Here is a 14,065-nt window from a genome sequence, read left to right on the forward strand (position 1 = left end):
GCAATTCAAAGGTGGACAACAGCTGTTTAGGCTACACACACCCTGTGGCTAAGGGATTCTGGCTTTGAAACCCTGTGGCAAGGGATTCTAGAGATCTAGGGGTAATTTAGGGTTGTTGGTGAAAGGGAAGAGGGTTTGGAAAGATTGTAATACGGTTGGAAACTAATGGAATTAAGTCAGTTTTACAGAATTTATATTTCAGATTAAATTCCCACAAATAAGGTTTAGGAAATTATTCAGGGATTTTAAAGGATGGTCTAGGGTAGAGTAAAGGAAGAAAATTCGACCAAAACAGGAATTTCAACCATGCAAAAGGCCGAAATTTTGATGTTTCGGTTGAAATTTCGGTTGAAACTAGACACTTTTTTCTAGAAATTGGAACTTCAATTTCAAGCCTCATATGGACTCAAAATGATTTTGATTATTGCATACTATCTATTTCAAGCATAATAAACACAATGGAACTAATACTTTGCCAAAAAAAAAAAAAACCACTGAAAATTTATCATTCAAGTATACTAACAAGTGATTGGTTCCGACAAGTGCAAACTATATTGCATACAGGCATAGAATCATCAACATACATGAATTGTTTGGTAGAATGGTTACACATACAACAAGTCAACAAAATAAAATGACCATCTTGATCAAGTGATGGTGTCTCACATATATTAAGTTAAAGCTTGTATATCATATATACATAAAATAAAAATACATAATTTTAGAAAATAATTATTAAATCAGAAAATGAAAAAATGGTAGCAAATAATAAAAAGACAAGTTTAACAAAACACAATCATAGATCATAGTATATTAATTTCAAGGCAATATAAGATCATTTAAGGCATGAACAAAACAAAAATAAAAAAAGGGGAAGTCTGGAATTGTTAGGTATCGCTCATGCTTCAAATTCTATTGTTGCTTGAGTTTCCTTTGTAGTTGTTTGTGACTTAGGAGGTGTTTGGAGGCAAAAAATGAGCAAAAAAGGTGTGTGAAGGCAAAGAAGCTGTGGAAATTATGTGAAAATGGGATAGAAATCAACAAAAACTAAGGAAAAACAAGTTGGAATGTTGAAATGGTCGAAATTTCAGTCAAAACCTCCGAAATGGTCAAAATCTCCGAAATTTCGGTCGAAATATGACATTTTTCCGAAATAATTGGAATTTCGTTTAGTTTTTGAAAAATGCAGACATTTCAACCGAAATGTCAACAATTTTGGTTGAATTTTCTTCTATGGTTGGAGTTAGGGTCAAGTTTTAAGGTAGGGACGAGGATAAGTTATCCTAGATGGAATGGGATTTGGTAGAAAGGGTGAGGAGTAGGCATTTGAAGTTTAGGGCTCTAGGGTTTTCTTGGAGAAGATGAAGTATAGGATTTTAGGGTTGTGTGAGAGGATGGGGTTGCGAGATGGGAGTTGAGTGTGAATGAGGGGCAGGGGAAGGTGGTCTTGAGAGGGTAAAGGATTTGGGGGCGAATCTTACAAAATATAGAAGAGCTAAGGTTTGAAGGAAGGGGTTGTTGCAGTGAGGAAAGAGGGAAGGAGCGAAGGGTGTGAGAGAGGGTAGGGATAACGGATATGGGTGCATTTACCTGTTTGATGAAGAGGACTGTTTAAACAAATTGCAGAAAATATGAGTGCTCCAAGGTGTCGCAGGCTTCCTCTTTGGAAGCCTTCAACACTCAAAATTCTCCTTAATACAATTTTTTATTAATCAACTGTTTTGATTACATCTGGAAGGCTTTATTCAGATCCTTTACAGTGAAGGAGTCACATTGGGATGCAAATTAGAAACAAAAACTAATTAAGGAATGCTGTTTCAAGGAACTCCTACTCAAATAAGAACTTAAAATCCTAATTTAAGGAGGAACCTGATTCAAAATAGGATTCCAACTTGACACTCCCAAAGAGACTAGGACTTTGTTGTAACTTGACAACAAAGGACTCAAATTCAATAATAAAAGTAGAACTATACTCCTCAAAGGACTCTGAATCAAACTAGGTCAGATCAGGTTTGACTAGGGGATCCAAAATGACCAAAATACCCCTGCCCAAGTTTGGCTTCCTCCTTGGACCCTAGGGTGCTAGGCAGCATCCCTATGCACTGTTTCAGCTAGTGGGGGCTTTTATGGGGTTGGCCCTTCTGGTTACATCAATTGGTGGAAGGAATTGGGAGATAGGTAGTTTAGGGTTTGGGGGGAAAAAAAGAGGTATTGCAAGAGAGAGATAGCAAGAGAAGATTTGGAGGGGTGCAATGGGGTAGGAGATGGGGGAAGGTTATGAATGAATACTTACCATTTTTTTTTTCTGGGTGCAAACATGCTTACCAAATTTTAGGGGGCTTGGGATGAAGAATTGATCAACCAAGCTGTCGCAGGCCTTTCCTACACTGGAACCCCAGTAACCCACTTGATCCCTTGATCTCTATAGTAACTCTCCTTCAATAATTTTATTCATTCAGAAAACTGATTTGGTTACAAGTGTAGGCTATATATAGCCTTGATTAGACAACTTCTACATGTATTAAACTTGGAAATAAAAACAAAAAGGGACTTCTACCTTAAATAGAACTTCTATTTAAAATACTTCAACTTAGCAACTCCTAGGCTGACTCAAATAAAAAAATAGGACTAGGCTCCTAACACAATTCTGAATTTAACTGGACCTATCTGGGCATGAATAGGACTGCCAAAAATTACAAGAATGCACCTATGTTGGGCTGAAACTTCCTGTACTGCTGAGCAGGGCTCCAGGGTGCTCGGCAGCAACCCCCGCTCCTTATGGGTCTTTCTAGGGTGGCCACAGGATCCAACAGAAAGTCCTCTGCATGAATGCAAGTGCTGTCTTCCCTGGGTTTCTGTCTTCCCTGGGTTTCTCTTTCCATCTAACAAGGAAATGGTAGGCGAGGCATTTTCAGGGGCTCTTAAGCATGTCATCTAGGATCTTCTCAATGGTATCTTCTTAGAGTGGCTTCAGTTGGGGCAGCTTTAACATCTGTTCTATGTTTCTTTCATCTAAGTGATTCCCAATGTAAATGTGAAGATCAGCTTCATTGAAGATATCATAGGGCAGCACAAATACATAGGCATTGGGACAATTCCATTTTAGGGCTTTGTAAGGACCTGTCTTCTGTTTTATTTGAGTTGAGGTTGCAATGCACACCTGGGTTAAATCTCACAGAAACCATGTTTGCAGGCTTGAACTCTACATGTCTTTAATGCCCGGTCTACATTTACCTTGTAGATGTCATTATTGAGGGCTACCTTTTTGAACAATTCCATGTACCTCAATGATGTGCCTAAGAAATACATCTGCCTATGTACTGATCCTGGCTTGTTTTGGAAGCTGCATTAAACCAATGGGCTTCTTGGGTTCTATGCCAAGGAGACCCTCAAATGGAGACTGACTGCCAAACTATCGTACACAAACTCTGGTATATCTAGTACAGAGGGCCAAACCTTTCATAATTTCATATCAAACACCTTCTTGAGTTATTCAAGCTAAGTGAACTGGACCTAGGGCTATCCCAATAGGGGATCAAGGGCTGAAACAGGGCCTAGGGTTGCTTCCGAGCACCCTATGGCCCTGAAGGAAAAATGTTCTAGCCATTAAGTAAAGGGTATTTTGGTAAATTGGGTACTCCTAAACAAACCCAATTAGGTTTAGTTGGATTCAGTATGCATCCAACTGATGTGAAACCCAATAATAGGGTTAGAGTCCCCCCCCCCCCAAAAAAAAAAAGATTTCCCTAAAATTAAGGGTTGCCCAGAGTCTTCTAGCAAATAAGTGTAATAATATGGGATGTTTGGAATGGTTTTAGGGTTCAAAAGGGCTAAAGGCCTAGAAGAATTCAGTAAGGCTTAGGGTTAAGGGCTGAGGGCTTTAAACTTGAAACCTTGCTGTAATGAAAATTTTAGATCTGGATTTAACAGTTAGGGTTTAGAAACTAGGGGCTTAGGGTTTCGGTTAGGTTTGGAATGGAGCTGTTGATACTTAGTAATTTCAGATCTGATCCTCATGGGTTTAGGTTTAGTTGGAGGTTTTCTACTTGGAGTCGGACTTTTAGGGAAGTCAACTAGGGTTAGGATGTGGAAGAGGAAGTAGACTTGGCGTAGAAGATGCTAGTCCTAAGTGGCTTTGGAGTGTGGTTGACGATTTATGTGGAACTAGGGTTTAGGTCTGGAGGCTAAAGATGAACCGCAGAGTTTTAACAAAGAAGAGTTTTAATAAAGAAGATGAAGTGCAGGAATTTGTGTTAGGATTTTAGGGTTTACATGGACCAATGGTAGGGATGGTATGAGGGGTGATATGCAATTCAACTAGAAGGGAAAGGGAAGGTAAGCAGGTGGAGATTAGGGACCTATCGGGATGGGGTTCTGCTGCTGCTGTTGGGAAGAAACAGAGAGAAGGCTGAAAGGGTTGGGAGCTGGGGTGGCCAGTCATAGGGTAGTGGGGGGGGGGGGGGAGTTGGAGGGCCTGGGGAAGATTGTAGGGGGTGGGGGAAGGGGCTAGGTTGTCGTGGGGCTTGGAGAATGATGCTTCCAGAGTATGGCAGCAAAGGGGAGCGGGAATTATGGTTGGCCGGGGATTGGGAAGGGGTTGGGGTTGGCTGCGATTAAAGGGGAAAGGGTGGGGATGCTTTGCTTTCTTGGAGAATTGCTGGAATTTTCTGAAGAAGAGTGCTAGACAGAGTTGCTGATCTTTGAAGAGGAAAACTTTACTGAAAATCCAGCATGGCCCACTTAAACAGGAACCATGGTCCTCAAACTCAATACTCTAAGTCAAATAATCAGACTTAAAGAGTACAAAGAAAGATAAGGCCTATTTATAGCCTACTAAAAGACTCTAAACCTAAGTGGGACCCCTTTAGGTTGTGTTTGGTTCTGCAATTCCCTAGAATCGGCTTCCAGGGAATCATGGTTTTACAAACAAAAAAACTGTTTGGTTTCACGGTGATTCGGAATCCACATAATTCCATAAAATCGAGTGATTCTACTTTTCAGTGTAAAATTGTGATTGTGGATAGAATCACCCAAATATAGGCTCGATATAAAAAGGCGTAACTCCATAGAATCACATTCGATCGAACTGTAGAGTCCATCGACTGCCGAGAACACGAATCACTGCTGAGAAGAAAGACCTGCAACTCGAGTATTCTTCCTGTAAAACGCAAAGAACTCCACCGTCCGTTCGAAGAAGGAACCCCAGCTTCTCTGCAACTCGAGCGTGTGGATATCGCTTAGTGTTTTCGGCAGAACTCGAAGAAAAACCCTACGAAGAAGGGACCCTAGCTTCTCTGCAAGTCGAGCATCTCGATATAGCTTGGTGTTTTCGGCAAAAAATGCGAAGAAAAACCCTACGAAGAAGGAACCCTAGCTTCTACAACTCTAGTGTCTAGATATTGCTTGGTGTTTTTGGTTCCTGCATCTTCGTGTTGTTTGGAAACTCAATCGAAACAGGCAATGAGTCTCTACAATTGTCTTTATTATGTATTTATGAATACATCATGCTTTATCTATCCGTGGCTTGTTGCTTACTAGTTTTCCCTATCTGGATTAGTTTTGTCTTGGGTTTTTTTTACTTCTCTATCTTCGTTTTAGTGTTGGGGTGGAGGCAAATCTTTTTGTAACCATATATTCATTGGTATTCTTGCATTTTAATTACAAGGATTACAGATAACAACTCAGCGAAACAGGGGATTAATCCCTTCTATCTATTTTTTTAGCCATTAATTAATCCCTTTCGCTGATGATTTCTCTTTGATTTTCAGCTTTCTAAATAGCAATTTTTAGTTCATCTTGATAAGGAGCTCTAAGTTGATAACAAGATGTCTTTCCAAAGGCCTACATAAAATAGACCTTCCATCAAGTTGTGGAGTGAATCAGTGTTGCTACTCTCTTGTTCATAGATTTATTTGATCTTTTTCATGTTAAACTTTAAACCTGAAGATTCCTAATATGGTAGACTTGAGCCTCACTTGACTGGTGGCTTTTAGTTTATTTTTTGAAATTCAAAAACTTCGTGTAGAGTTTATGACTTTGATATTTAAGTTTGTAAATAGGTCTGATAACCTGTTTGTTAATTACATTGCAAAGGGAGCAAAAAAACTTCAACTTACATCGTGTTTATTTACTTTTTTCACTCAATTATGATTTTACCAGATGGACTCTCAAAATGCATCACAATCAAAAGGGAAGGACATTGCCTCATGGCCTATAGAGGTATCTCTCTCTCTATTGGAGTTGTTCTTACAAATCCATAACATTGGGAGGGCAGGAGACAATGGTCTCAAGAAAGAGCATTGGTTGGACATTACTAAAAGGATCTATGAAAGGTATGGGTTCAATTATGATTAGGAACAATGCCGCAACCATTTTAGGATTTGGAAAAGTAGGCTACGTGCTCTTTCTGACTTGCAAAAGCAAAGTGGACTAGGCTGAAATGCAATTGACTTGAGATTTGATGTTGCCCCCCACTTTTGGAGTGAAGTAAAGGTAACAACTAATGTTCACAAACCACCATTTTTGTAGTTTACAATACTTTATAGTTGCTTATAAGTTGGAAATCTAAAATTTGAAATTGTAGAAAAAAGAACAAAAATATTGGAAGGACCATTTAGTGCACATCCCATTCACTTAGAGGTTGTTGCAGCCCTAGGTTATGAGATTGCAATTGGCACTGAAGGTGCAACTCTTGGAGATTTCTTGAATGACTCACAAGTGAATTCACCTGAAGCCTATGAGTGCAACATCCAATCGGATGCAAATGAGATTGGCAACTTGAGTTTTCAGCCTAAGACCAATGCACCTGACATATCATGTACCCAATCTACACCACGGGGAAGTACTCCATAGCGAGGTAGGCCAAGAGGTGATGATGAGTCTAGATAGTCTAATAAGAAAAAAGGAGTTGATAAAGTAGTGAGTCCCTTGAAGAATATCTCTATTGCTTTGAGAGACAGCAAAGTAGGGTCATAAGGTTTAGGACAAGGAAGAACCTCTATGTGAGGCAATTAATGCAGTCTCAGAGCTTGACTTGGAGACTCGCTTGCTTGCCAAAGATGTCTTTGGAAGACACAACCAGCTTAGGTATGCACTACTTACGGAGAAAGAGGAGGATAGGTCAGCTGTCATCAAGCTCTACTTGGATAGGTATACTTGATTAGTGCAGTTGCACACACTTTTTTGGCTGATGTTGTTATGCAATTCCTGGAGATGTTATTCACCTCATTCTTGAATGTTTTGAACTTAAACTGCTTGACTTTGATAATTTTAAATTTGTTTCATGTTTGTTTGTTGATGGTTCCTAGTTGAACTTGTTAGGGTTTATAAATTTTAAGCATTTTGATTTTAAGATCAGAGGGTTCTTTCCCTCTCTTTGTGATGTCTTGCTCTTCTGCCTATTATCTTGTAGATAGTCTACTGTGTCAATCATTTGATTAAATGGCCAGCTGATTCAGACCCCTCATATAGGTTTGTAGTCTATAATGACAGGAGAAAAAAGCAGCACATCCTTAGTGAATTGAGTTGAGTTATTAAATAATTGTTACTAGACAACTTCTGCTGCAGGTACCATGTGAAAATTCATGTCTTATATGCCAGTTATAGCAGTTTGTTATCTGGGCTTAGACACCAAATCAAGAATTTGGGTAAACAATTTATTTTTATTCACACTGGGTTGACCATAATGAGTTTCTTCCACTTGTTCGAAAACTAGTGATTGGCTTATTTGTTCTGTTGCCTACACTGTTTTGTGTGTTTTTTTTCTTTTTCTTTTTCATTATTTGTGTGTATAGTACTCTATAATTGATTTAGTTTGCTGACAACCAGAGGGAATCTTTGGGTTCCCATTGTTCTCCATCAAGTTCTCAGTTCTCACTATGTTTAGGGGATTCTAGATTGTTGCATCACTGTTTTAATCCCAAATAAGCCAATTCTTCTATGTTTGCTTTGAGAGTCCTCTTCTTGGCATGAAGCAATCGACTCAGGTACTCATTCAAATTAACAGTTGTTTGGTATACTTCTCATCATTAGTATTCTTCTTCTTTATAAGCAACAACTTTTTGCTGATGAAACAGGGGAACCACCTAGAGGAATTATACTTTAGGAGACTTTGAGATCCCAAGTGAAACATAGTCAGCATATCATTCACTTCTCCACCCTCATGTATGTACAGCATTTTTGAATGGTATAACACGTCATGTTTGTGTTATAAACCACATAAAATAACACGTCATGTTGATATATAAACTACATAAAATATTTGTGTTATTGTAATATAATTTCATTTTTGTATGTGAATTTCTTAGTGTTTGTCTTATCAAAAGTGGGAATTTGTGAAGTAGTACATGAGATCAATGTATAATCCACGGGACCTTTCTTGCCAAGCATACTTATAATATAAAAAAATGACTTCAGCTTTGCCAATATTTTTCTTACTCATCAAGCGTAAGATCACACCCATTTTGTTGCAAGATCACCCTTACTATTTGTACATACTAAGCATTTTTTTTTGCTTGTATTACCAAATATAAATTGTGGATTGCACACTATACAACAATGCTATAGAAAGATTCGTTAGGTGGATGGGTAATGGTTTGCCCCAAGGTTGCAAGCTGAACTCCTTGCACATCACTCTAGATTTTAAAGATCTTGGCCTTGTGAAAGAGATTTGAGATATATAATTTTTTTTTAAGGTGCAAGAAAGTATAATCTACTAATCAGGTTAAATCCACTCACGGGATAACCAAAGGGTTTTTCAAGTGATTCAGGCTGAATCAACCCACAAAATCAGGGTAACCAAACAGTTTTTCAAGTGATTCAGGCTGAATCCACCCATAGAATCAGGGTAACCAAATAGTTTTTCAAACAGATTCACTTGTCAAAATCAGGGTATCCAAACAATTTTTTTTTTTTTTTTTTTTTTTTTTTAATGAATATGATTCTACAAAACCTAATTCCACAGATTCCCTAGAAACATGATTCTTAAGCCGATTCCAAGGAATTGCGGAACCAAACGCAACCTTATAGATTAGGTGCTCACTACATTCAATCACAACCATCTAAATAAAGACTCTAATTGACACATGCCGAAACTAAAATCCTGATTAACTAAAGACTCTAACTGACACATGCTGAGTCATATTCAACTAAAGACTCTAATTGACACATGCTGAAATTAAAATAAAACAAAAAAAATGATGACTCACATGCTGAAACTAACACTTAATTAACTAAAGATACATGCTGAAATTACAGATTAATTAGCCTAAGGGGAAGAATAAGGACAAAATCCCCCCCCCGGCGGTTTGGCTAGCCTAGGGAGGCTTCCACCTATGTGTGGGTTTGGGGCCCAAATTAGGGTTTCGGCCCAAGGTTGAGTTCTGGTTCACATCACCAACTCTATTTTTATTTTGGTGTTTGACTTAGTTTTGATCAACTTGTGAAACCCAATCTAGTTAGGATTTCTATTTACTATGGGATTCCCTTAGGCACTCTTTGTTATAGTTCAAATTTATGATTGTTTGGCTTCTAAACATAAATAGATGCATTTGATATGATTTATTGCCCTGTTTCTCATTAAAATAAATCATTTTAAACATAAATTCATAAATAAATCAAGAGCTGTTTATGATTTATCACCATAAATTGTTAATTTTCATTTATGCAGGTACCATCAATGAAAATGTGCAGAATTACTACTCAAGTAGGGGTAAAAGGGTAAAGTTACAAAAAAAAAAAAAAGAACAAAACCTTGTTTTTCTCTTTCTCTAACCTCCACATTGCTCCCATCTCCACCTTAACAGTATTTTAGGAAATATTAAAACTACCCCAAACCTTTGGACAGAAAAAAAAAAAAAAAAAAAAAAAAGAAAACCCTCAAACCAATAAAAGTTGATACATATTTTACAAGGCAAACCAAAAACCAAACTGATGATACATAATTTAGTATTCACTTAATGGTACCAAACCTATTTCTTCCTATATAACATATTATGTCTAGTAGTAACCAAATGAAAATTGTTTATCACTCATAACCTATTATCATAATTGATTATTCATAAATAGGACATAAACATAAAAATAAACTATGCAAAAGAGAGCCTTAGTTGTCCAAATTTTATTAGGAGACTAGTCCAACTCTATTTTTATGTAATTTGAATCCTTTAAGGATGATAAAAGTGATAGTCTTTATTGGAGTAGCAGTCATAAGTAAAGCAGAAGTTTGTTTTATCTTCCAATTTAAGTCCTAGAAGGAATCCTTCGACGTAAGGCTATAAATATATCCCAACACTTGTAAGCAAATGAGTTTTGATTATTGAATAAAAGTTGATTGAAGGTGAATTATAAGCGGAGCTTTGAAGCTTCCATGGGAGGAACCTATGGCAGCTTGGTGCCTTCTATTTTTCTGCATTTCTTCAACCTCTCTTCCCAACAACAAGTACACACCTCCTCACCACTGCCCATACCCTCCTCCTTCTCTCTTCCCCATCAAAACCCTAATTCCCCCCCCCTTCCCTTTCTCTCTTGAGGCAGCCCTACTCCCTCTTCTAAACCCTAAACTTCCTAACTCTCAATTGCCTCCCCCACATCCCACCTAGGGGTGCAAGTTTGGCCCTGGTGGCCCTGACCCACCCTAAGCCCGAATAGGGCTTGGGCTCAAGATCTTGGCCCTGAGTGCAAGTCAGGGCCAAAATATCCTAGCCCTGGCAAGGGCCAAGGGCCAGCCTAGGATTACTCTTTGGCCCGCCAGGCCCGTCCCGACCTGTACCTTATTTTTGCCTTGATTTTAGCCCTAATCCTAGCCCTAATCATGACGTCAATTTTGTCCTTAATCTTGACTCTGATCATGTCCTTGATTTTTATCTTGATCTTCATATTAACCTTGATATAAGCCTTGATTTTGACCTTGAGTCATTTTGATTATATTAGACAATGAGTTCACTCTTTATATTATTTCTTAGGGTAATTTTTATTTGGACCCTTTGAGGTTCGACCTAAGTCATTTTTAGTTCCCAAAAATATTGACATCTTTTATTTGCCTCCAATGCGGTATCTTAAAAAAACTTATCAAGGACAGATAGTTATGTTTGTAACCAAAATACCTTTTTTTTAAACTACAAATAGAAGACTAAATTACCATTGAATTACTTGTTAAAGGTTTTGAATATGGATTTTTTTTTTTTTTTTTTTTTTGTTGAATAGGGATATTAATGTACTAAACAATTGTGAATGAAAACATACTTTGTCAAGGCCAAGAATAGGGCCAATTAGGGCTCGAGAAAGGGCCAATCAAGCTAGGGACAAGGACAAGACCAACCCATCCCATTCAGCCCAATCAGGGAGCGAATGGGCTTGCCTTGGCCCTGTAGGGCTTAGGGTCAAGGACAATAATCCTTGGCCCTAAGGGCGGGAATGGGCTTAGATTAGAAAATATAGAGCCAGCTCAGCCCTGTTGCAGCCCTAATCCCATCCTCTTTAAGAATCATCTCCCCCAGCTCCTAACTAGCCTTTAACTCTCATTCATCACTCTATTTGCCCACCCAAACCATGAAATTTCTGCACTTCATCTTCTTCCCCAAAACCCTAGCAACCCTAATCTCCTATCACCTAGATCTCCTCACCTGAATCCAATTCCCTTTTGGATTCATCATCCCCTTCCCCTCCTCTACCTCTGACTCTAGTCTTCCCCCCAAGAACCATAGAATTAGAAAACCCTAATTTTCTTAAACCCTAGAATTAGGAAATTGAGCCTGAAATTGAAAATAACATAACTTAGATTAAGTTTTCTACAACACCAGACCACCCAGCCCTAGCCAAACCTAATAGGCCATCCTTACCATCCCTAACAACCCTAAACAGACCATATAAGCCCCAACCACAAGGAACTCTAAATTTACTGCTGAATTCAATTTGATTGATCCAATAACTAGTTCTCAATTTGGGGTTGCGTCAAGTGGTATCAAAGCTTTGGATGAATTTGAGATATCAAAGCTACAGCTGAATCAACAGCTGTCCAAGCACAATTACAGGAGACTAGGGTGACTCGACTGGAGTATCCACATAGAGAGAAGACTCAGAATTAGAAGACACCTATAATGAGGAGTACATGAACCAAAGCTTTCCTATAAATGCCATGCCCAAAATTATGGTAGCAGAAATGGAAGAAGACTGGAGGAGAGTTTCATCTTCTACCAGACTCAAAAAAATGTGAATACTCAGCTGCAGCGATAGTTAATGGTGGCAGTAGTGTTAATGTGGTGTCTGAAGGCTTTGTTAAAAGGGCCAACCCCAAAATTGAGAAGCATCCCCAACCCTATAAAGTTCCGTTCTCAATAGTGACCGATTGGAGGTTTCTCCGAGGTGTATGTTGTTCATCAGTCTCCATACTCTGACAAGATTTGGTGGATGTTTTCCCTACGGGGCTTTCTAGTATTAACCTTGGAAGGCCACGATTGTATGACAATGACATCACCATCACCATCACCATCACCATCACAGGTAGGGAGAAGACATGAAAATTCATCCACAAAGGCCAGAAGATTGTACTTCTACCCCATAAATGAATCCACACAGACAATTAGAGCTGTCTGAAAACTTTAGGAATCATCCGCATATGTATTATTTCCCAAGTTTGCTCCAACATTCATCCTCATCCAATCACTATAACTTAAAGTTCTTGTGTACCTCAATCAACCAACCCAAAACCCTAACCTTTTAATTAAGATTCAGGAAGACTGGCCCTAGTTGATCCTCTTCAATGTAGCTACATCATATGGTCATCTATTAATATATGAAAAAAAGAACAAGAAGAAAACAAGTCCAGATAAGTCATGAGCAAAAGTTAAACCCACTTCTCAATTGCTATTTGGTTGGGTTGATTATACCTATTAGGAAAAATCGTTCCCTCAGTCACAAGTTCCTCTGGTGGCACAACAACAGTATATTGAAAAGCTATCTGTAGCACTGGAGAATCTGAAGCATTTCTGCAGAAAAAAAGACAAATAGATTTTGTCATACCTACTCATCCAAAAGCATCATAAGCACAAATTTAGATTGCAACATACTGATAACAAGGAGTTTCACAAAAAAAATTATAAATAGAGTATAAAGTAACCAAGGCAAGCAAATCAGTGAAGCAGACAACCATCAGTGGATCTATGTAGCCAAATGGACCAGCCATTCAAAAGTTAAAATAGAAGGGTGAGACTTAAAGTACTGAACGTGAACGAATCTCATCATCTGAAATCCAATGCAAACAAAAGCTCATTTGCACAAGATTTATCCCACAAATGTTCTACAAATGCTAGTAATCTTAGAAGTGACTAGAATTTCTATTGATTTCCATGGGACATAACCAAAGAGAGATTCAGGATGCAATACTTCTAAAACTTTATGTGTCTAATCAAGCAACTTCATCCTCTTCAATGGCTGTAAAAGTACAGGTATGAACATCAGAATCAAAGACAGATTCAAGTAAGCTGCAAAACTAGGGGAAAACTTTTCAGTACAAGGGTGTGTAGTTTTTCATTTAAACTATTTTTTAAACTCATATTTTTAAAATTGTTACACATGATGAGATATCCAGTCTTCAAAAGACTTCAAGACAACCCTAGGTTGAAAGGATCTTATATGGACCAGCCAATTCGGTTAGGTTAAAGCTGAGTGTGGGTCACCTAATAGTAGGGTTAGGTCAAGGTTAGGATTTGAATCTATGGTTATGACTAAGTGATAGGAAAAATAACAGTCAATAGGGGTTTCACAGAAGTCATTAGTCATCCGTCATTTAGATGTTAGATTTGATGTTTCAACAAAATTAGGGCTGAGGTTTCGAAAAGTGAAGGTGGCACAATTTTATGGTTCTTGACAGTTGTATGGGGATGAAAAACTTGGACCAAGGGGCTAGAAGGAGATTCTAGGGCTGTAAATCAGAGAGTCCTAATAGGGGGGAATTGTTCCTTCAACTCTCAGAAAAACATCTTGCTTATATGGATCTGCAGCCTCAAATCTCAGATGGGTATGGATTGCTTCTGGTCTCTTGCAGCTTGATCAGTGCATTCCTCATTGT

At 38.3% G+C, this 14,065-nt stretch overlaps 1 protein-coding gene across 1 annotated transcript in view; it reads right to left on the minus strand.

Moving 5' to 3' along the window:
• The window catches only part of LOC149024192 (sec23/sec24 transport family protein), an 83,311-nt gene that overhangs the window by 22,366 nt on the left and 46,880 nt on the right, over window positions 1–14,065 (minus strand). Inside the window, exon 10 of the mRNA XM_089144507.1 lies at window positions 12,885–12,983. Within this exon, the coding sequence (XP_089000633.1) occupies window positions 12,885–12,983 (99 nt within the window). The remainder of the gene's footprint in view (window positions 1–12,884; window positions 12,984–14,065) is intronic.

The sequence above is a fragment of the Hakea prostrata genome, chromosome 2, assembly GCF_041222555.1.
Source record: "Hakea prostrata isolate BN-2017 chromosome 2, UWA_Hpros_2, whole genome shotgun sequence".
NCBI lineage: Eukaryota > Viridiplantae > Streptophyta > Magnoliopsida > Proteales > Proteaceae > Hakea > Hakea prostrata.